General features: G+C 48.2%; 1 protein-coding gene across 1 annotated transcript in view; it reads left to right on the forward strand.

The window, feature by feature from the left end:
- The first annotated feature begins 17,380 nt into the window (after window positions 1–17,380).
- The window catches only part of DPP6 (dipeptidyl peptidase like 6), an 854,635-nt gene continuing 850,638 nt past the window's right edge, over window positions 17,381–21,377 (forward strand). Inside the window, exon 1 of the mRNA XM_042976118.1 lies at window positions 17,381–17,672. Within this exon, the coding sequence (XP_042832052.1) occupies window positions 17,622–17,672 (51 nt within the window). The 5' untranslated portion in view covers window positions 17,381–17,621. The remainder of the gene's footprint in view (window positions 17,673–21,377) is intronic.

Here is a 21,377-nt window from a genome sequence, read left to right on the forward strand (position 1 = left end):
GTTGCTGGATGTGAGTGGGGAAGGAACACGGCTTGATGTGGTGGCTTAATGGAGGCAGTATATAATTATCATTATCTGCGACAATTAAGGCAGCATCGGGCTGTGTTGTGACAGTTTATTGTGGTGTGTGGTGATGCAGTAAAGTGATATTTATACCCCCGCGACTGCTCTGCCATTCAGAAATTCATAACCGTAGAAATGCGTTCTGTGGATCGAGCATATGTCTTCAGCACTTCCCTAGGTGGCTGCGTCTTTACACTGGGAACGTGGCCCACAAAATGAGAATGAGTCCACAGGATAGATCAGAAAATAACAAGTTGCTCGATGAGGAACGAAATCGCCCAGTGCCGTCAGGGTGTTAGAATCTGTGAGTACAGGGGAACTGAGGCCAGAGGTGCCGAGGGACCAGACCCACCGAGGCCGGTCTGGGAAGGGAACGGGGAGCAAGTGCTTCAGGGAGGGGGGCTTGGGTCCAAAAACCAATGGAGACTCTGTTACGGGATGAGCGTTGGTGTCTCCCCAAGTTCCTGTGTGGAATCCCTACCCCCAAGGGGACAGCCTTGGGGAATTGATGAGGATCAGATGAGGTCCCAAAGATGGGGCCCTCGTGAGTGACTTGGGGCCCTTCTGACGGGAGTCACAGAGAGCTAACCCTTCTCGCCTCCCCGCCCTGTGAGGACGCGATGAGGGGGAGAAGTCCGAAGTCTGCCGCGCAGAAGTGGCCCTCTCCAGACACGGAGTCTGTTGGCTCCTTATTCTTGGACCTCCAGCCTCCGGAACTATGAGAAATAAATTTCTGTTGTTTGTAAGCCACCCGGCCTGTGGTATGTTGTTAAAGCAGCCCGGACACACTAAAGCTTGACCTGCCCACCTCTTCATCCAATTCAGACTTTCCAACCTTGACTCAAAGCTGGAATCAGACAGGGAGTCGGGGAGGCCAGCATCCAAGGGAACGTGGTGAGGCCGATGACCAGAGCTCAGTGACAGGGGTGAAGGACCACCGTGGGTTCCACGAGGGATGGCCATCTAGACCGCGGTGTGCAGGAAAACCTGAGACGCCAGAGCTGAGATCAGTGTTCTGAGCTGCAAAGGATGGAAATTCCAGGTTTCAGTTCTGGCTCTGGCGCATGGGCACGTGGTATGGCTACCGTCCCCACCATGGAGACCTACTGGCATCTGCTGATGGGGCTGTTGCTCGGGCTAAGTTGGCTGACGTACGAAAGCACGCAGGGCATGTGTGTGCGTCGTTAGCCCTACGTAAAGGTTGCCGTTGTTATTGTCATTTTTCCTTCTACAAATCGCCGTTATTATCCCCGGACAACCAAAGATTGGACCATCTATTCCAGTATATTCAGAACCTCAGAATTGGACCACCGTCTCAGTCTAAAGGAATGACTTACCAAAAAGTAAATGTCAAGGGGCGCCTGGGTGGCTCAGTCGGTTAAGCACCCGACTTCGGCTCCGGTCACGATCTCGCGGTCCGTGAGTTCGAGCCCCACGTCGGGCTCTGTGCTGACAGCTCAGAGCCTGGAGCCTGTTTCGGATTCTGTGTCTCCCTCTCTCTCTGACCCTCCCCTGTTCATGCTCTGTCTCTCCCTGTCTCAAAAAATACATAAACGTTAAAAAAAATTTTAATTAAGGGGGCTCCCGGGTGGCTCAGTCGGTTAAGCACCCGACTTCGGCTCCGGTCATGATCTCGCGCTTCGTGGGTTCGAGCCCCGCGTCGGGCTCTGTGCTGTCAACACAGAGGCTGCTTCAGATCCTCTGTCTCCCTCGCTCTACTCCTCCTCCAGCCTCTCTCTGTCTCTCAAAAAGAAATAAACATAAAAAAAAATTAACTGTCAAATAGTTGGGCAATTGGGGGAATCTCCACCCTGCTGGGAGATGTGGGGCTGCCCAACGACCCCCTCTAGCCCTCCAGGTTCCTTTCGCTCTCCTCCACCCTCTTTGTGCCCCAGGAGGCTGAAGTGCTTAATGGCATCCTTGCCTGGTGGCTTCTGACTGGGTTGGGCTGAAGGGAGGCACTGCAGGTGGACGGCAGGGGGGCAAGGGCAGAGCATTTCTCCCCCTGTGCCCCAACACCGATTCCCCAAAGCCGGTTACCTCTGTCAGGCCACCTCACCACTCAGCCCCCCTTCCTGTTCCTTGTCTAGCCCCTACCAGCCTCGGACAGGGACTGGTCCCCCAGTTACTAGCCCCTGGTACTGCCCTATCCTTGGCTGGATTTCCCGATCTTGCCTACACCTTTAAAGAATGTCTCTTTATTCAACTATTCTTCCATTTTCCAGCATGAGTGTGCCATCTACCTCCTTCCGTGGGCACTTCTGTGGTCCTTTAAAGCAGACCCTTATTGTTTCCCTGGCTTCTAAATTATTTAGAGAATATTCTACCTCATTCCCTCCTTTTCTCACCACCTAAAACACCTGACATCTTAACCTTTGACATATAGATACTCAGACACACCCCTAACAGACAAAGCAGGGGGCAGAGAAATTAATGTCCTGTGCCTACGCATCCCCGTTTTAATTATGGAGAATATGTTAATTTTTAAAAGCATTACTGAGATGCTTAGCAACGTAGCAGGTGTTACAAAATGGCACTTTTATTATCCTTCCCCGTATCAGACATGGAAATTATGGTCTCTACAGCTATTTCACCACTTGCTAAATGTTCCTAGTCGGTTATCACAGATAAATGCTTCCCTTTAAAGCGTATGTAGACAATTAGAAACTTCTAGGTTAATTAATTTTCTATATTAGAAGAAATGACTTTATATAAATTAAAGGCAGTGGGATTGACATTAATAACAATAATGGTCATGATACCCCATGAACCTGGGGTCCCTGCTGTAAAAATGTTGAAAGTTGTATTTAACACGATCTGCAGCCTCAAAAGCAAAGCCTTCTGCGCAGGTGCACTTTTTAACTAAGACATGTCTGTCCGGGGACTTAATATAAATCAATGGTGACTGGTTATTCACACATGCTACTTCTCTCTAATGCAGGTAGCATATCCAAAAGATACAAATCATTCCTAAAAGACTGCACTGTCAAATAAGAGAAGGAAGGGATTTTGGTAAACAGGAGGTGGGAAACTAAGAAGCCAGGAGTCGGGTCTGGAGATAAAAGCACATGCCCAGAAGTCTTCTGCAGTGAGCTATGCATCCGACGCCACAGAGAGCAATGCACTTAGCACACCGTGTACATTATCCGTGAGGCACCTGGTCGGGCACAGCAAATCTCGGTCTCGGATTGAGGCAAAGACAGTTACTCATTGAAAGGGACATTTCTCAATGTAAGGAAAAATGCTCTTGATGACATCATTAAGCTAGTTTCCTAGGACTACTTTTTTAAAAGACTGAAATCTAGGGGCACCTGGGTGGCTCAGTCAGTTAAGCGTCCCACTTCGGCTTAGGTCATGATCTCACAGCTCGTGAGTCTGAGCCCCGTGCTGGGGTCTGCGCTGACGGCTCGGAGCCTGGAGCCTGCTTCAGAGTCTGTGTCTCCTTCTCTCTCTGCCCCTCCCCTGCTCGCACCCTGTCTCATTCTCTCTCTCAGTAATAAATAAACATTAAAATAAAATAATAAAATAAAATAAAATTAAAATAAAATAAAATAAAATAAAATAAAATAAAATAAAATAAAAATTCTGAAATGTAGTTGACACACGATATTACATTAGTTTCAGGTCTATAATATATAAGTTTGTATGTTATGCTGTGACAGAACTATTTATTTTATTGAATTCTTCCACGTAGGCAGATGGCATCATCCAGAGGAGGATTTGGTGGTAGCCATTCTTTCGAGAAAAGACCCTAAAAGGAAACAATTTCTTTTGTACACACAGCATAGTTCTCACACCAAATGTGGATGTGCGTTGGTGGGGGGGGGGGAGCTCTTTCCACAGCAACAGATCTTCAAATGCCTGCATACCAGCAAGGTGTCCTGAAACTCAATTCAGTCCTGACACTAACTAGCTGAAGTTAGCGTAGACCCCACAGGGTAAAAGGCTCAGTCCCATATGCCAGCTCCCACTGCAGATGCCAGTTTCAAATCCCAAGGTTAGCCATACTTCCCTCCAGCTTGACTACAAATTAAGGGTCCATGACCTTCTCAGGTTCAGTGATTTCATAGAAAGCCTCACAGAACTCCGTGCAGTACTTTACTTACATCTACTTGTTTCTTATAAAGGATACAACAGAGGATACAGATAGACAGCCAGATGAAGAGGGACATAGGGCCAGGTGTGGGGAAAGGACACAGAACTGCCGTGCCCCCTCCAGGCATGCCACTGTCCCTGGACCTCCGTGTGTTCACCAACCTGGAAGCTCTCCAAACCCCTTCGGTTAGAGTTTTTCATGGAGTCTAATAATCAATAACGATGATTGTTTTTTAATTGCAGTATAGTCGACATACAACATTATGTTTCAGGTGTACCACATAATGACAGATATTTGCAGATATTGCAAAATGATCGCTACAGTAAGTTTAGTTAACATCCGTCACCATATCTGGTGATAGCATTTTTTCTTGGGATGAGAACCTTTAAGATTTATTCCCTTAGCAACTTTCAAATATGCAATACTGTATTATTAATTACAGCTGCCATGCTTTACATTACATCCCCATGACTTATTTATCTTACACCTGGAAGTTTGTATCATTTGATCCCCCTCGCTCAAATCACCTGCCTCCCACTCCTTCCTCTGGCAAACCCCAATCTGTTCTCTATATCTGTGAGCTTTTTTTTTAACGATTGCACGTATAAGTGAGATCATACAGTATTTGTTTTTCTCTGTCTGACTTATTTAGCATGCTCCATCCATGTTCTTGCAAATGGCTAAATTTCATCCTTTATCCCTTCATCCGTCAGTGGACACCTAGGTTGTTCCCCTGCCTTGGCTATGGTAAATAATGCTGCAGTGGACATGGGGCCACAGAGATCTTGTCAAGTTAGTGTTTCTGTTTCCTTTGGATGAGTCCCCAGAAGTGGAATCGTTGGATCATAAGGTAGTTCTGTCTTTACTATCTTGAGGACCCTCCGTACTGCTTTCCACAGCAGCTGCACCGATTTACATTCCCACCAAGGGTGCGCGAGGGTTCCTTTCTCCGTATCCTTGCCAGCACTTGCTATTTCTTGTCTTTTTGGTAATGCCTTTGTAGCAGGCGTGAGGCCGTATCTCATTGTGATTTTGATTTGCGCTTCCTGATGATGAGTGATGTTGAGCATCTTTTTTGTGTACCTGTTGGCCATCTATATGTCTTCTTGGGAAAATGTCTATTAAGATCTATTTTTTAATGTTTGTTTATTTGAGAGAGAGAGAGAGAGAGAGAGAGCATGAATGGGGGAGGGGCAGAGAGAGAGGGAGACACAGAGTCTGAAGCAGGTTCCAGGCTCAGAGCTGTCAGCACACAACCCAACGCGGGGCTCGAACTCACGAACAGTGAGATTATGACCTGAGCTGAAATCAGACACTTAACCAACTGAGCGATGCAGGTGCCCCATAGCTTCTATTTTTTAAATCAAATTGTTTCTGCTGTTGAATTGTAGGAGCTCTTTATATATTTTGGATATCACCCCTTATCAGATATGATTTGCATATATTTTCTCACATTTCATAGGCTATCTTTTCATTTTGTTGACGGTTCCTGTGCTGTGTCAAAGCTTTTCAGTTCAATGTAGTCCCACTTGTTTATTTTTGCTTTTGTTGCCTTTGCTTTTGGTGTCAAATCCAAAAACAATAGTCACCAAGACTGATGTTAAGGAGTTTACCACCTATGTTTTCTTCTAGGAACTTTATGATTTCAGGTCTTATATCAAGTCTTTTTCATCTGTTTTGAGTTAATTTTTGGGTATGGTGTAAAATAGTGATCCAGTTTCTTTTTCTTTTTTTCTCTTCTTTCTTTCTTTTTTTTCTTTTCTTTTTTTTTTTGCACGTGTAGCTGTCCAGTTTTCCCAGCACCATTTATTGTGGAGGCTGTCTTTTCTCCATTGTATACTCTTGGCCCCTTTGTCGTGATCAGTTGCCCATGTATGTGTGGGTTTATTTCTGGGTTCTCTATTCTGTTCCATTGGTCCATGTGTCTGTTTTTATGCCAATACCAAACTGTTTTAATTCCTATAATTTTGTAGTATGGTTTGAAATCAGGGAGTGTGGTCCCTCCAGCTTTGTTCGTCTTTCTCAAGATTGTTTTGGCTATTTGGGTCTTTTGTGGTTACATGGAAATTTAAAAATTGTTGCCATTCTGTGGGAAAATGCCATTGGGACTTTGATAGGGGTTGCATTGAATCTGTATGTTGCTTTGGGTAAATATGGACATTTTAACGATATTAATTCCTCCAATGGAATCCATGAGTGTGGAATATGTTTCCATTCATTTGTGTCTTCTTCAATTTTTTGTTTTTATCAATGTCATAGTTTTCAGTGTACAACTCTTCCATCCTTGGTTAAATTTATTCTTAGTTATTTTATTCTTTTTGATGCAATTGTGAATAAAATTGTAATTTTAATTTCTCCCTCTGCTAGTTTGTTATTGGTGTATAGAAACCCAACAGATTTCTGTATATTAATTTTGTATCCTGCAAATTTGCTGAATTCATATTTTAGTTTGAGCAGGTGTTTGGTGGAATCTTTAGGGTTTTCTATCTATAGTATGATGTCGTCTACAAATAGTTTACTTTTCCCTTTTCAATTTGGATGCCTTTTATTTATTTTTCTTGGCTAATTGCTGTGGCTAGGACTTCCAATACTATGTTGAGTGAAAGTGGCAAGAGTGGGCATCTTTGTCTCATTTCTGATCTTAGAGGAAAAGCTCTCAACTTTTCACCATTGAGTATGATGCTGGTTGTGAGGGTGTCACATATGGTCCTCCTCATGTTGAGGTACATTCTCTCCATACCCACTTTGCTAAGAGTCATTCATTTTGGACTCTGGAGAAATAAAGGGACAGAGAAAGATGATAAGAAGAGGCAGACAAACTTTTTAAAAAATAGGATGGAGTTACAATAGGTGTAGTTGGAAGAGATGAAGTAAGATTTTAAAATAGAAAGAAAAAAAGGAAGAAAGAGAAATAAAGGAAGGAAGAAAGGAAGGAAGAAAGAAAGGGAGGGGGAGGGAGGAAGAAAGAAAAAGAAAGGGAGGGAGAAAGAAAGAAAGAGAAACAAAGGGAGGGAGGGGGAGGAAGAAAGAAAGAAAGGGAGGGGGAGGGAGGAAGAAAAAGAAAGAAAGAAAGAAAGAAAGAAAAAGAAAGAAAGGAGGAGGGAGGAAGAAAGAAAGAAAAAGAAAGAAGGAGGGAGGAAGAAAGAGGAAGGGAAGAAGAAAGAAAGGGAGGGGGAGGGAGGAATAAAGAAAAAGAAAGAAAGAAAAGAAAGAAAGAAAAGAAAGGGAGGGAGGGGGAGGAAGAAAGTAAGAGGAGGGAGGAAGAAAGAAAGAAAGGAAGGGGGAGGAAGAAGAAAGAAAGAAAGAAAGAAAGAAAGAAAGAAAGAAAGAAAGAGGGAGGGAGGAAGAAAAGAATGAAAGAAAAGAAAGAAGGAGGGAGGAAGAAAGAGGAAGGGAAGAAGAAAGAAAAGAAAGAGAGAAAGAAAGAAAGAGGGAGGAAGAAAGAAAGAAAGAGGAAGGGAGGAAAAAGAGAGAGAGAGAGAGAAAGAAAGAAAGAAAGAAAGAAAGGGGGAGGGAGGAAGAAAAGAAAGAAAGAAAGGGGGAGGGAGGAAGAAAAGAAAGAAAAGAAAGAAGGAGGGAGGAAGAAAGAGGAAGGGAAGAAGAAAGAAAAGAAAGAAAGAGAAAGAAAGAAAGAGGGAGGAAGAAAGAAAGAAAGAGGAAGGGAGGAAAAAGAGAGAGAGAGAGAAAGAAAGAAAAAAAGAAAGAAAGAAAAGCAAAAGAGCACCTATACCTTTAAGAACTCTTGCTGACCTGTCAAAGCTGTGAGAATACAAAAGGGCTGTGATCATTTGCCCATGGCCGTTAGCCCATCAGCATCAAAGGCAGATCTGATTGATACAAGTTCTACTCCAGCATCTTAATTCTACATTTCAGATTATGAGTCTGTCATCTTTAACAACACCTACAGCCATGTTCATTGTCACCCTCACTTCACTCAAAGTAGGCTGACCTCACAAAATAGACCCAGCTAGTTCTCAAAGTCTGGGTTTTTGTCTTGTTTTGTTTTGTTTGGTTTTTAGAAGTTATCCCTAAATAATGCCTAAAATGTCTGTCCTAGACTTTTTTCTTTTCCCCTAAGTGAAATTACAGATACAAACTCAGGCTGTGCTTGCACTTGCAAAAGAAAACAAGCTAGCTTTGGTGGCCTCCACACAGGCTTTTATATTTTAGGTTTCTCCCAGTATCTTAGCAAGTCAAAAGTCAGTCTTAATGCATTAAAACCATTTGAAATTTACTTGTAAAAATTAGACCATTAAGGAAGTTTAAAGCTGAACAACAAATGAGTAACATGCTACTTAAAGTTCCTGTCGAGTCAATTTTCTTAATGCTAAGAAATACAAATCAATAAGAGAACAAATAAATAGATGAACAGGGAAAAAATGAAGCAAATATTATGAATAAACAATTTATAGAAGAATACGTGTATAAGAAGATGTGTTTATCTTAAGTAATGATAGTTAAATAAGATTTTACCTTAAATGTTTTATTTCTACTTAAAGTTTTGTTAGTCAGCCTTTTGACACAATTAGAAATTCATGTTTTATTATGTAGCCATTCCCATATGCAGTTGCCTTTTATTTCTAATTTTAGCTTCTTTAAGTTAAAACTTAAAAACCTTTTAAGTGCTAGGGCGCCTGGGCAACTCAGTCTGTTAAGCGTCCAACTTCAGGTCAGGTCATGATCTCACAATTCGTGGGTTCGAGCCCCATATCAGGCACTGTGCTGACAGCTCAGAGCCTGGAACCTGCTTCATATTCTGGGTCTCTCTCTGCCCCTCCCCTGCGTGCATGCACTCTCTCTCTGTCTCTCAAAAGCAAACAACATTAAAAAAAAAAAAAAGCATTCTCAGTGCAGAATCCTCCTAGGGTTTTCCTTTTCTTCACTAAGTAGTCTTTTTAAAAAGTTTTGGGGCACCTGGGTGGATCGGTCAGTTAAGCATCAGACTCTTGATCTCAGCTCAGGTCTCGATCTCAGGGTGATGAGTTCAAGCCCCATGTTGGGCTCCACACTGGGTATGGAGCCTACTTAAAAAACAAATTAAAATTCTCTCCTTAAAAAAAAAAAAGTTTAAATGAGATATTTTTGGACAAAGAAGTCCATCCTTTTAAAAGGTACAACTCATTAATTTTTAGTATGCACAGAATTGTGCGGCCATCAACTTAAGAGTATTTGGTCATTCCAGAAAGAGTGTCCTTGTACCCATTTGCAGTCACTATGTTGCATCCACACGACTCCTGAAACAGAATGCTACGGGCACCAGTGACAGTCACAACAAAGTTTATTGCACCGAGAGGCAAGGCCGACCGATCGGGACCAACACTCTTGATCAGAGTGCGGCCCCGAACAGCCGGGGTACAGAGTTTTTATGGCCGATCACATCGTTTTATCATCACCTGGGAACAGAACAGAGAAAGAGTTCCCAGACGACTTAGAAACAGTTCCCAGATGAGTTAGAAACAGTTGCTGGATGGGGTGATTATTTTAGACGTTTTGCCGCTAAGTTGCAACCAGTGGATCTCCTTGACCTTGCCTCTGATGCTCTTTTCTTTGAGCTTTTGTTTCCTTCATCGGTGAAGCCTGATTTACAAGAGTACGAGGCATAATTTACAAGAGTAAAGCAAGGCTGTTATCTCTTGACCTTCAGTGTCAGAACAAAGCTGTTATTTTTCAAGCTACACGTTAGCCTTACACTACAATTTAACCCTTACAACTAAGGTCTGTGATCACCAACACCCTTCCCCTCCCCCCTTCGTATCCAGTCTGGTAACCACTTCTGTCTGTCTGTGGATTTCCCTATTTTGGACATTTCATGTAAATGGAATCCTACAATATGTAGTCTTTCGTGACTGGCTTCTTTCATTTAGCATAAAACGTTTATAAGATTCCTCTATGCTGTTCCATGAATCTACTTAATTCCTTTTATGTGTGAATAGTATCACACTGTGTAGAGACATGCCATCTGTTTATCCTTCCATTAGTTGATGGACTTTTGGGTTGTTCCCTCCTTTCTCTTACTGTAGATAATGCTGCTCTGGGCATTTGTACACAAGTTGCAGTAGGCATATGTTTTCAGTTCTCTTGAGTATTTATACCCAGGTTGGAACCTCTGGGTCAAATGGTAACTCTATGTCTGGCATTTTCAGGAAGCGCCAGATTATTTTCCATAGTACCTGTACCATTTTACATTCCCACCAGGAATATACAAAGTTTCCAGTTTCACTGCGTCCTCACCAATGCTTCTTATCTGACATTAAAAAAAATTTTTTTAATGTTTATTTATTTTTGAAAGAGAGAGAGCAGAGCACGAGTGGGGGAGGAACAGAGAGAGAGGGAGACACAGAATCTGAACCACGCTCCAGGCTCTGAGATGTCAGCGCAGAGCCCGACGTGGGGTTTGAACTCACAATCTGTGAGATCATGACCTGAAATGAAGTCAGACGCTTAACCGACTGAGCCACCCAGGCGCCCCGACATTTTTACTATAGCAATTCTAGTCGGTGTGAAATGGCAGCTCACTGGGGCTTTGAGTTAATATTATTTTTGTGGAAAAATGAAACAGGCTTATATTTAAAAAAATATATGCCTGTGGTATTTTTAGCGGGGAAGAAGTCATGTGTGTTGTGTGTATGCCTGAGCCATAGATGTACAACGGGACTTAAAGTTACTGACAAATATTCAGGTTTTCATTTCTTTCTGGGCACATCTGATCTAGGCTCAGTGAAAAGCAGAGGTCAAGAGATCTGTGTGTTCTCAGCTCGGTGCCTCAACTGGCCGCAGAATCTTGTAAGCAAATTGAAATCCCTGTCTTTGCCCAAATACACTTTCCATGTCCATTACTTTCAGTTCATAAGTGTTGGGCCATTTCTCTTCTACAAGAGATTCCCCAGGAATTCAAAAATATATATTTTGCTCCACTGGTTCCGTAAAATAGATGTTATATGAAGGAATTTCACATTGCCTAAGGATAATAGGAGTCTCAGACATTCAACTGCTTTTATTTTCCCATAATGTGCCCATCTACAAAGCTTCTTTATACAGATACTCTTTTTAAAAAAAAATTTTTTTTAATGTTTTTAATTTTATGTTGGAGAGAGAGAGACAGGGCATGAGCAGGGGAGGGGCAGAGTGAGGGGGAGACACAGAATCTGAAGCAGGCTGCAGGCTCTGAGCTGTCAGCACAGAGCCCAACGCGGGGCTCGAACTCACAGATGGTGAGATCAAGACCTGAGCTGAAGTTGGAGGCTTAACCAGCTGAGCCACCGAGGCGCCCCTCCCTATACAGATAATGTATAAAAGTGCGATCAACAGTTTGATACTCCCTACCCTTCCTCCAGAAAGTACTTAATACCAACAAAATATGGCACGAGTCAAGAGGTCTTAACTATAATTCTAGTGAGGAGGCAATATTTGTTGAGTGGTTGAAATTAGTGGGTTTAGCCTGGAATGTTGAGAAGTGTGGCATGGGTCTGAAACGCAGGGTCTCTAGCCTTCATTCCTTCAGCCGTCAATGGGGGGTTCAATAAAACACACGCGTTATTGTTCAGACAAGTGCGAGGAGAGAAGAGAGACTCTGAACCGTATGTATTTTGGTCCGTGGAAGTCTATTTCCCGAAATAGAAGACCACCCCGGCCTATCTCATATAAAGGATTAGGTCAGAAGTATCTTTTTCCCGAGAAACTTGTGACGTCCACGGAACCGTGCTGAATCGAGCGAGGCCAGAGAGAGATAATAAATAAATTAATAAATAATTTCCTTGACTCTGGGACCTGTTCTGGCAAAGTGAAACATTGCCAAAGATAAAGGTCTTCTCCTCAAATTTGGAGGATTGTTTATGGGATACATGTGGGATTCCCCTGAGATCTTTTTCATCAACAGAGCAGCGTAGCTGGGTTTAAGAAAAGAGATTTATTGAGACATTGTGCAGTGTCAGCCCTTTGTGGTGAGTGCGGTGGGAGAGAGAGCGTTGTGCCTTTTCACTCCTCGTCTCGTTTGTTTCAGAAACACGTAGGGCACACCTACTCTCCATCAGTCACCGTCAGAGAGCACGAAGGTGCAGAGAGAAGCAGGACGTAGGATGCCCTGAATGTGGTACACGGAGGCAGACACGTAAATAAATACGTGCGCTAAGTTTTTAGAAGCGCTGTTCTAGCTGGAAGCAAGGTGAGTGTGTCAGTGGCCAGCAGAGCAGTTTTAACGTCACGTTGTCACGGAGCTGAGACTCAGCGTGGTTTACTTCTCTTGGTAAAGCGCCCTCACGGTCCTGAAGGAATGGGCCGGATGTGGGTCAGGTGCGAGATGGGGCGACCTCAGATTTTCCAGTTTCATGTGGATGGTCCACAGATGACGCTTCTCTCACCCAAACCGTTTGCCACAACGTCCACATCTTGATTGTTCCTCCTCAAAATTTGTGCAGGATTTCTGCCGCTTTGCCTTTGTAGGGCGCATTGGAGGAGGTTCGTCGTGGATCTGGCAGGATTATTCTCTACTTGAGGGCCTGGGCCTCTGCATTTCCCGTAAGCAGTGGCCCACGCAGCTTTCACAGCTAGTCCCACCCCCGCCCCCATCATCCACCCGTGCTTCCATATGTTAGCATTCTTTTTTAAAAATGTTTATTTATTTTTGAGAGACAGAGACAGAGCATGAGCAGGGGAGGGGCAGAGAGAGAGGGAGACACAGAATCCGAAGCAGCTCCAGGCTCCGAGCTGTCAGCCCAGAGCCCGCCGCGGGGCTCGAACTCACGAACCGCGAGATCGTGACCTGAGCTGGAGTCAGAGGCTTGACCGAGGCACCCGCCGTGTGTTAGCATTCTGAAATACTCATGCACTTCCTTTGCTGGCTCTTCCTTTCCTCAGCTCCAGGTCCCTAACATCGACATTTATAGCGCTCCTTTGAGATGTATTTCAGCTGTCACCTCCTGTTTTAGTTTTCTCTGATATTTGCCCAAACATCCCACGAGCCCTGTATTTTATATTCTTGGATCATACTTGTATTCTTATTGTTGTTGTCAATATTGTTAATTTTGATGCCTCCCGCCAGATACTGTGGACATTTTGAGTACCAGGTCTGTTTCCTATAATAAAATCAGTGTGCCTGGCATATCATTAGTGCGGCTGCGTACGTTCACTTAATTTGTTTGATTCCTGAATGCTTTCTGGAATCCATTGTAAAATCACTACTGACAGATCTCATTTTTTTTTTCCAGAATTTACCTTCCTGAAAATTTAAGGGTAAATCAAATTACATAGAATGAATGTTTTTAATGCAGTAAGAGAGCTCACGTTTTAAAGAACGTCAGCAATGACTTAATCTGTGAAAGAAGAGCTTGTGATAACAGTCTGTCTCTTTTCCCATGCGCTCTGATGGTTAATTTCATAAGTCGACTGGGCCACGGGGCGCCCAGGTATTTTGGTCCAACATTATTCTGGGTGTTCCGGGATAAGATTACTATTGGTCTCCTTAACGTGGGTGGGCCTCGTCCAATCAGCTGAAGACCTGAATAGAAAAAGGCTGATGAAGGGAGCACTCCTTCCCCCTGACTGCTTTCAACTGGGACATCAGTTTTTTCCTGCCTTTGGGCTCAAACGGAAACATCGGCTTATCTTGAGTCTTGGGTCTGTTGACTTTTGGACTAGAATTTAGACGATTGGTTCTCTTGGGGCTCCAGCTTGCTGACTGCAGCTCTTGGGACATGCCAGTTCGTAAGACACAATTCATGTGAGCCAATTCCTTATAATAAATTTACATATATACATGCACACGTCCTACTGGGTCTGTTTCTCTGGAGAACGCGAACCAATAAAGCCACCGAGGCTTCCGCTTTAATACGTTGGGGGTTTCACATGTTGGGTTTCCTTAAGGTCGAATTCACCTGAATAAAGTTAAACCTCTTGTAGGACGTAACAAGAACGCCGGTCAAATGATCTGAGGAATCTCTCCTGCTGTAAATGTTGCCTGATGCCAATTGTGAAGCTGAGTCTTTTGCCAAAGTCTCAACTTAAAAGCTACTTTAGTCAGAGCAGTCGCACATGCACACAATACACAAGTTAAGGATGGAGCAGAAAGACGGACAAATCCCGCGGCTGTATTTGGCAGGTTTGGAGAGAGCCTGGGCACAAAAGTGTGGCAGGTCTGTCTGCCGCAGCCTAACAAGAGACACGATGTTGGAAATGGGGAGACGTGCTCTCCCTGCAGGTGGGAAGGAAACCGGAAATGACAGCTGCGGGAACCGAGGACACCAGCAGATGATGGGAGGGAGGGTCTAACGGCCATGCCGTCTTCCAATCATACTTCCTCATCCAGTTTCCGCATAAAATTAATATCTGAAATGAATACGACAGTGGAGAATCTTCGTATTTTAAGCATTTTTTTCCCTATACTCTTGGCTTCTTTCCTTCTTCGGGATCCCTCTTTATCCATCCGTATTCTTTCTTCCCCCAGCTTCCCCCAAGTCAATGGCTAAAGGCAAAGGAGTTGCAAAGAGTGAATAGCCACTGCTGGTCGTTCAGAGCCGCTTTGCTCTTTTATTGTGTACAGTGTTCCCTCATTTTGTTTTTGTTTTCAGTGTTCCCTTTTTATGCCTGCTTTTAGCTCCGTCATTTCTGTGGGCCTTTCTGCCAGAGGTCAGGCACAGATAGGACACAGGGGCCCCACACGAATGGTTTCGGCTGGTACAGTTCGGTGAGTTCTGGGAAGACCTTCAGTCAACTGACGTATTTACATACGAACTCAAAGTTTAATCCAGTGTATCCCACTTTCCATTTCCAGAGATAATGAAAAGTTAGTTACAACAATGGCAAGTTAAAAAAATATTTTTGTCCTCTTCTCTGGATTCTCTCTCCCTACTCCATCATGTGGGGATGGGATGGAGAAAGGGAGGTTGTGGGGAGACAGTTCCCACATGTCTGGGATGTTGGGATGGAGGAGAGAAGGTTCCAGATGAATTAATGCTGCTTCATATAAAGAAGAGGAAGAACCACCTTCATTTAGTTGCTTCAAACCAATTTTGGTTGGTGGTAATTTTTTTTTTTTGTCCACATTGGGCTGGTGGGTTTAGGGCAAAGTTCAGTAGCACAAGGAAGATTGCGCGGGTGTTCACTTCTGGAGAAAAGTTGTCATTAACAATCTAACACAGAAGGCAGGAATGTTCCTCTGCCTTCCACCTTCAGCAAATGTCAATCCAGGTTCCTTTAAAAGCTGCTTTTCAGGGGCACCTGGGTGGCTCAGAACTGCCGACTTCCGCTCAGGTCATAATCTCAAGGTTCCTGAGTTGGAGGTCCGCATGGGGTCGCGGCTGTCAGTGAGGAGCCCGCTTTGGATCTTCTGGGCACCCCCGTGCCCACTCACGCTCTCTCTCTCAAAAATAAAACATAAAAAAAAAAAGCTTCTTTTCAAGGATTTAGCTTTGGTTCACCTATTTCTTCCACCTAATTCTTAAGCCAGATCATTACTGACAAGTAGTTTTCACGTGTAAACCAAATGCTTGTGTGTTTATGTATACATTATCTATAATGTCTAATAAAGTGCATGCTTGAAGGCACTGTGGGTAATTTACATATAATTACTGTTGCAATTGCTAAGAATTTTCTGCTCCACTATGGGTTCAAAACTGGCATCGTATTCATTCTGATACGCGATTTTTTGTGAATGTAAAAAAAAAAAAACGAAAAGCTTCTCCAACCCCTCCCAGCCTCTCACCGTCGCCACTGCCCCCCAGGCGAGGGCGCGAGCGCGCACGCGCGGGACACACACACACACACACACACACACACACACACACACACACACACACACGTGAGTTGAAGCCTGATGTTTCCGTGTCCCTTGAAGCAGCTCCAAATACCGGTTTTGGAGCGCCCTGGCCCCTCGTGGAGGAATGGCGCGGCGCGGGGAGACATCCTCTGTCTGCTCTTGGCAGCGGCCTGGCTGGGTCAGCACTTGAATTTGACCACCCTGTGCGTGCGCGCTCTCGGGAGCGCGCGTCCGTGTGTGGTCCAGAGAGCGAACCCCAGGCGGCGACTGGTCAGTGCCAGGAGCGCCCGGGGTGGAGATCGGGGAACCCAGGGCGCGGTCCCTGGGTAACCTGTCGCTTGGGGTGCAGGAATGGGGGCCGGGTTTGGGCCCGGGCGAACGCTAAGTGACTCCCGGGCCCGGCAGACCCACAGGCGCCAGGCCGGGCCGTAGGAAGCCGCTGGGATCACAGGCGGAGACACAAAGGCGCCCGAGGGGCCGCGGCCGGGCGGCGGCCCGCGGGGCAGCGGAGCCCGGGAGGCCAGGTGTGCGGCCGGAGCGCGTCCGTGCCGGCGGGCGCGCGGAGCCGCGGGGCCAGGGAGCTGCCGCGGCGGCGGATTCGGAGGCAGATCCGGAGCGCAACCATGGCGACGCAACGTGTGTCCCCTAGTAACTCGCAACAACATGATTTATAAGCTGCCGTCCCCGGCCTGCCCTCCGCTCCCCGCCCCCCCCCCCTCGGCTGGGCCGCACTGGCGGCGGACCGGCGCGCCTCGCCCTGCCCCGCCCCTGTCCCCCTCCCGCGGGCGCAGCCGGAGGTAGTCGCGGCCGGTCGCTGCTCGCGCTGGGCAGGAGGCGGCGGCGGCACCCGCGGAAAGCACCTTCGTGCGTGTTCGGAGACCCGAGCGTGCCAGCGACGCGCGCACACACACGGCCCCCCGGGGAGGGGGCGTCTCCCGGCTCTACCCAAACAGTGTGGGCTCGCGTCACCTCGCCGCCGCCCGAGGCTTCCGGGTCCAGCCCAGTCCTGGCGGAGCACCCGGTGTGAACGCGCGCGGGCGCGCACACACGCACACACACACACACACACACACACACACACACACACACATACACATACACACACGCGCGCACACACACACTCGCCCGTCCGCCCCTGGCGCCGCCGCCGCCCCGCCGGGGCCCCCGCCCCCAGGGACAAGTGCGGCCACCGGCGCGCCCCACGCCGCCCGCCGGAGGAGCCCCGGGCCGGCCGCGCCGCCGGCGTCCCCGCGTGCGCCCCTCGGGTCCGCGCCGCTGTGGCCGGCGGAGCGCTGACGGCCCCCGGCGGACACGCACGCTGTCGGAGCCGGCCCTCCCGCCCGCTCCCGCTCCCGCTCCCGCTCCCGCTCCCGCTCCCGCTCCCGCTCCCGCTCCCGCTCGGCTCGCAGCCGGCCTTGCTCTCCGGCCCCGGCCCCCGGCCCCCGCTGCCGCGGGAAGCGCGGCAACCCCCGCGCCCTCCCCGCCGGCTGCTTCGGCGTCTCCCGCGGCGGCCGGAGAGAGTTGATCGCTATTGTGATCCGCCCGGGAGAGGCGAGGGGCGGGCGCAGGTGGGGAGACCGAAGAGCTGCAAGAACTGGGGTCCTCCCGAGCCAACTCCACCCAGCGATCGCCGGCGCGGTGTCTCCTCGCCGCCGGGACGATGGATTAAGTTACTCCTCCCGGGGCCAGAAGTCGGTGCAGACTTGCGGAGACATGAAGGAAAAGGCGATGATCAAGACCGCTAAAATGCAGGGCAACGTGATGGTGAGTGTGGCGGCCGAGGCGCGGGGTCGGGGCGCCCGCGGTGACGAGCGGCCGGGGGGGGGGGTCCTGTCCCCGCGAGGCCCGAGCTCCCCGGCCGCGCGCGGCGGAGCCCCCCTCCCCCACTTCCCGGGGGCGCCGGGGGTCGGGCGTCTATCTGCACATCGCAACTTTGCGGCGCCGGCGTCCCCCTCCTTCGGGAGTGGGGCCGGGGGCCGGGGCTGGTGTGCGAGGCGAGGAGGGGCGGCGGTCAGACTTCCAAGCAGACCCCCCCCACCCGGGCTGTCCCGGGGGCGAAGCGGGGAGAGGAGGTCGCCGCGGCCGTGAGGACCAGGGCCCTGATGCCCGCGCGGCCTCGGGGCTGCGAGTCCCCGGAGCTCGAGACCTGTTGGGGTTGGCGAACCTCTGGCACTCGGGGCGGCGCCGCTCGCTCTGCTCCGGCCGCCGCCACCGCCACCGCCACCACCCGGCCGGCGGGGCCCTGCTCCCTCCTCGCCCCCTCCTCGCCCCGGGCCGACTGTGCCAGCGAGCGTGGTCATGGCACGGCGTCCCCGAGGGTTCCCGTGAGCCCCGAGACCCCTGTGGGCGGGGTGGGGGGGGGGCTCAAGGATGCAGGGCCGGGGGCCAGCTTAGCGTGGACAACTTTACCAACTCGAGGACCCCGGCGTTCCGCCTCCCAGCGAGCCTTTCCCCCCTCCCCCCTCCACTGCCCTGCGACCCGCGCGCCCCGCGGCCCCTGCGCCCCGGGCGTGGGGCCGAGGGGTCAGGGCGCTGGAACCTCCTGGCGAGGACGAGGAGGTTGCCATCTTGTTCCGTGGAAATTGTGTGTGTGCCTGTGCGTATTTATTTGGGTGATGCTTTAACCCTTGCGGTCTTGGTGGAGGATGATTAGAAGGAGGGGCTCTATTTTTGCCTCGCTCGCCGGTACTTGTTTCGCGAGAGAGGGACCACGCGACGGGGACTGGCGTGTTACTTCTGAGGGCACCGCTGGAAATGCAGGAATTTTTTCCGGCGCTAGGTCTGGAGTTGTCGATGAGGTGGGTTGGGGGCGAGTGACGGGGGGAGGGGGCGGGTGGCCGGAGGTGTGTTTGGGGCAACCCCAGTCAGTGATCCATGTTGAGGTCTTGGTTTAAACAAAAAGAGACAAGGAATGAAACATTTATTCGAATTGAACAAATATCCGGCAGGCTTAACCACACCCACAGCAAGACACCTGTTGCCCGGCTGAGGTCTGTGCAGAACTTGACTTCTGGCCCGAGGTGTGCACCCCGTCATCTGAGACAGCTCTGGGAGGCAGTGACTGCATGGAAGGGGTTATGTTGCAGGACCCCCCCTACCCCCACCCCCAAATGACAAGCCCTTCCTTTGAGGGCCTTCGTCGGTTTGTGGGTTCTGCGGCTGACTGACCTAATTGCTTGTTTGTGAAAATACATCCGTTTCCCCAATTTTCCCCTTCTCTTTTCAGCCATTGTGTTGTTCAGCATAATTTTTTTTTGTATAAACGGGGCAGAAACGTGTTTGGAATAATGTTTTCCAACTGAATTCCCACCTGCACCCATAATTCCCCTTTGATATTCTGCCCGAATGTGCTAGTCACACCTTCACATTTAGGACGGAGGCGAAAGCAAGAATTTGAACGAATTATATTGATAATACAGTGAGAGATTATTGATGGGTTACCTACATCTGTTGTCAAACAGGTGCCCCTTGTCATGACTTAGATGGGATGTGGAGACATAGCAACATCTTTGTGTTTCGTCTGAAAAACTTTTCAAGTCTTCCCTCCCGCTTTGCCCCTTCTGGGTTTACTTTGGAAAATGAAGAATTAAAGGCATGTTTCCCTCCTGCTCTGAGCAAGGACGGTCCGTGCACTCACCGCACGCCGTCCTCTGTGTCTGTTGCTAATAAGCACAATTAGAACAAGTGGAACTGAGCCTAGCAAATTGTGCGGCCACCAGGCGTGTTTTTAGGCTCGTCGTTGGCTTAGGAGAAAACGAGATCCAGTCTTCATCAACTTTCCATCGCCCTGTCGATTCTTACATTGGCAGTTATTACCCTGTGGTCTGGTTCGTACCTTTTTTTTTTGAAATTTCCTGTTCCAGCTACATCCACGCAGCTTTAATGGAGTGATCACTCCCTCACTTAAGTGGTTATTTGGGGACTTCCTGATCCTTAATTCTTCATCAGTCATTTTGGAAGACTCGCTGAGCACAGCCTGGCTTGGACTGCATGACAGGCAAACTCTTCTCGCTGGCAGCTTGATTGAGATTCAGGTGCTATTTTCCATCCCGGATGGGGACAGGGTGAATCACGCCTGGCGCCGACGGGGGAAGCTGCCACACGTCTGTGATGGAGAGAAGAGCATTTTGCATCCTGCAGAGTCGTGCGTGGACGTGCTCGCGGATGCCCACCCACACCCACACCCACACCCTGCACCTCAGTTTGGAGCCCTCCCGGCTCTCTGGACGCACCCGTGAGATCTGATATTGGAGAGGGAGACATTTGGTACCCGTAACACGGTCAGAGCCGCACCTCCTAGGGCTGCAGCCGGATATGTAAACGGTTGATCGCTACAGCCCCTTTCCCATGCTCCATGGTGTGGCCATCGGGGGCCAGAGACAAGGGCACCCTCATTGTCTGAAATCTGACTGAATGCTTTGTTCCTCATACGCTGCTTTGGAGGGCGATTCCTGCTGACAGGCGATAAGAGAAGGCAAACTTACCAGTATATCATCTGATCTCATTTGGGTTAATAAACGAGTGAAAGGGATAACATAGGTGGAAACCACCTCTTGGGTTCTATTTTAATTTTTTGAAAAGAGCCAGCTTCATAAACTTTATTTCCTTTTTAAAAAAATATTTATTTTTGAGAGACAGAGCATGAGTGGGGGAGGGGGAGAGAGAGAGAGAGAGAGAGAGAGAGAGAGAGAGAGAGAGAGAGAGAGAATGAATGAATCTGAAGCAGGCTCCAGGCTCTGAGCCATCAGCACAGAGCCCAACACGGGGCTCAAACCCACGAACCGATCATGACCTGAGCTGAAGTCGGATGCTTAACTGACTGAGCCACTCAGGTGCCCCAACTTTATTTCTAATATTGTCAAAAATCCCATTCTCCCAGAACAAAAGTTATTTTTAAAAATAACCGTATTTTCACAAGGTCTCCATCTGAAAATCTGGGGGGGCAGGGTGACTCACATGGGTTCTCAGCTCAGCCTTCCTTTGTTATTAATACATCGATATCGTACTTCCTTAACTGCTGTTTCAATCAGACAGGTTCTTTTGGAGAAGCACGTCCTCTTGTGATAGGTTCTAAGATCGATAGAAAATGTTATTATCAGGAGGATATTACTTCATCTGCTAAATTCTGTTTTGTCCCTGTGAGCATTTCCCAGACACGGAGGTGCCCAGCGGAGACTCAGAAAGGATTGGTTAAGAGCAAAAGCCTTGGGGACTGCCCTGTGCCCCGTGCCCTGTGGGGCAAGTCTTTCCCTGGCAGGCTGGTGGCTCTTCCTGTAGGTGGCGGGCTAATGATGGTGAGGTGGGCCCCTGGTGACCAGGCTTGTGTCAGTGAAGGTTCAGAAACCGGATGGAGAGGATGAGAGGTCTGCGGGTCACAGGGACACTTGAGAATCTTGTGGTTGGTTGCTTTTGGTTATGAATGAAAGTTGCAGTCTGGGAATTCACTCCCTGGAGAGGGAATGCTGCTGT

The sequence above is a fragment of the Panthera tigris genome, chromosome A2, assembly GCF_018350195.1.
Source record: "Panthera tigris isolate Pti1 chromosome A2, P.tigris_Pti1_mat1.1, whole genome shotgun sequence".
NCBI lineage: Eukaryota > Metazoa > Chordata > Mammalia > Carnivora > Felidae > Panthera > Panthera tigris.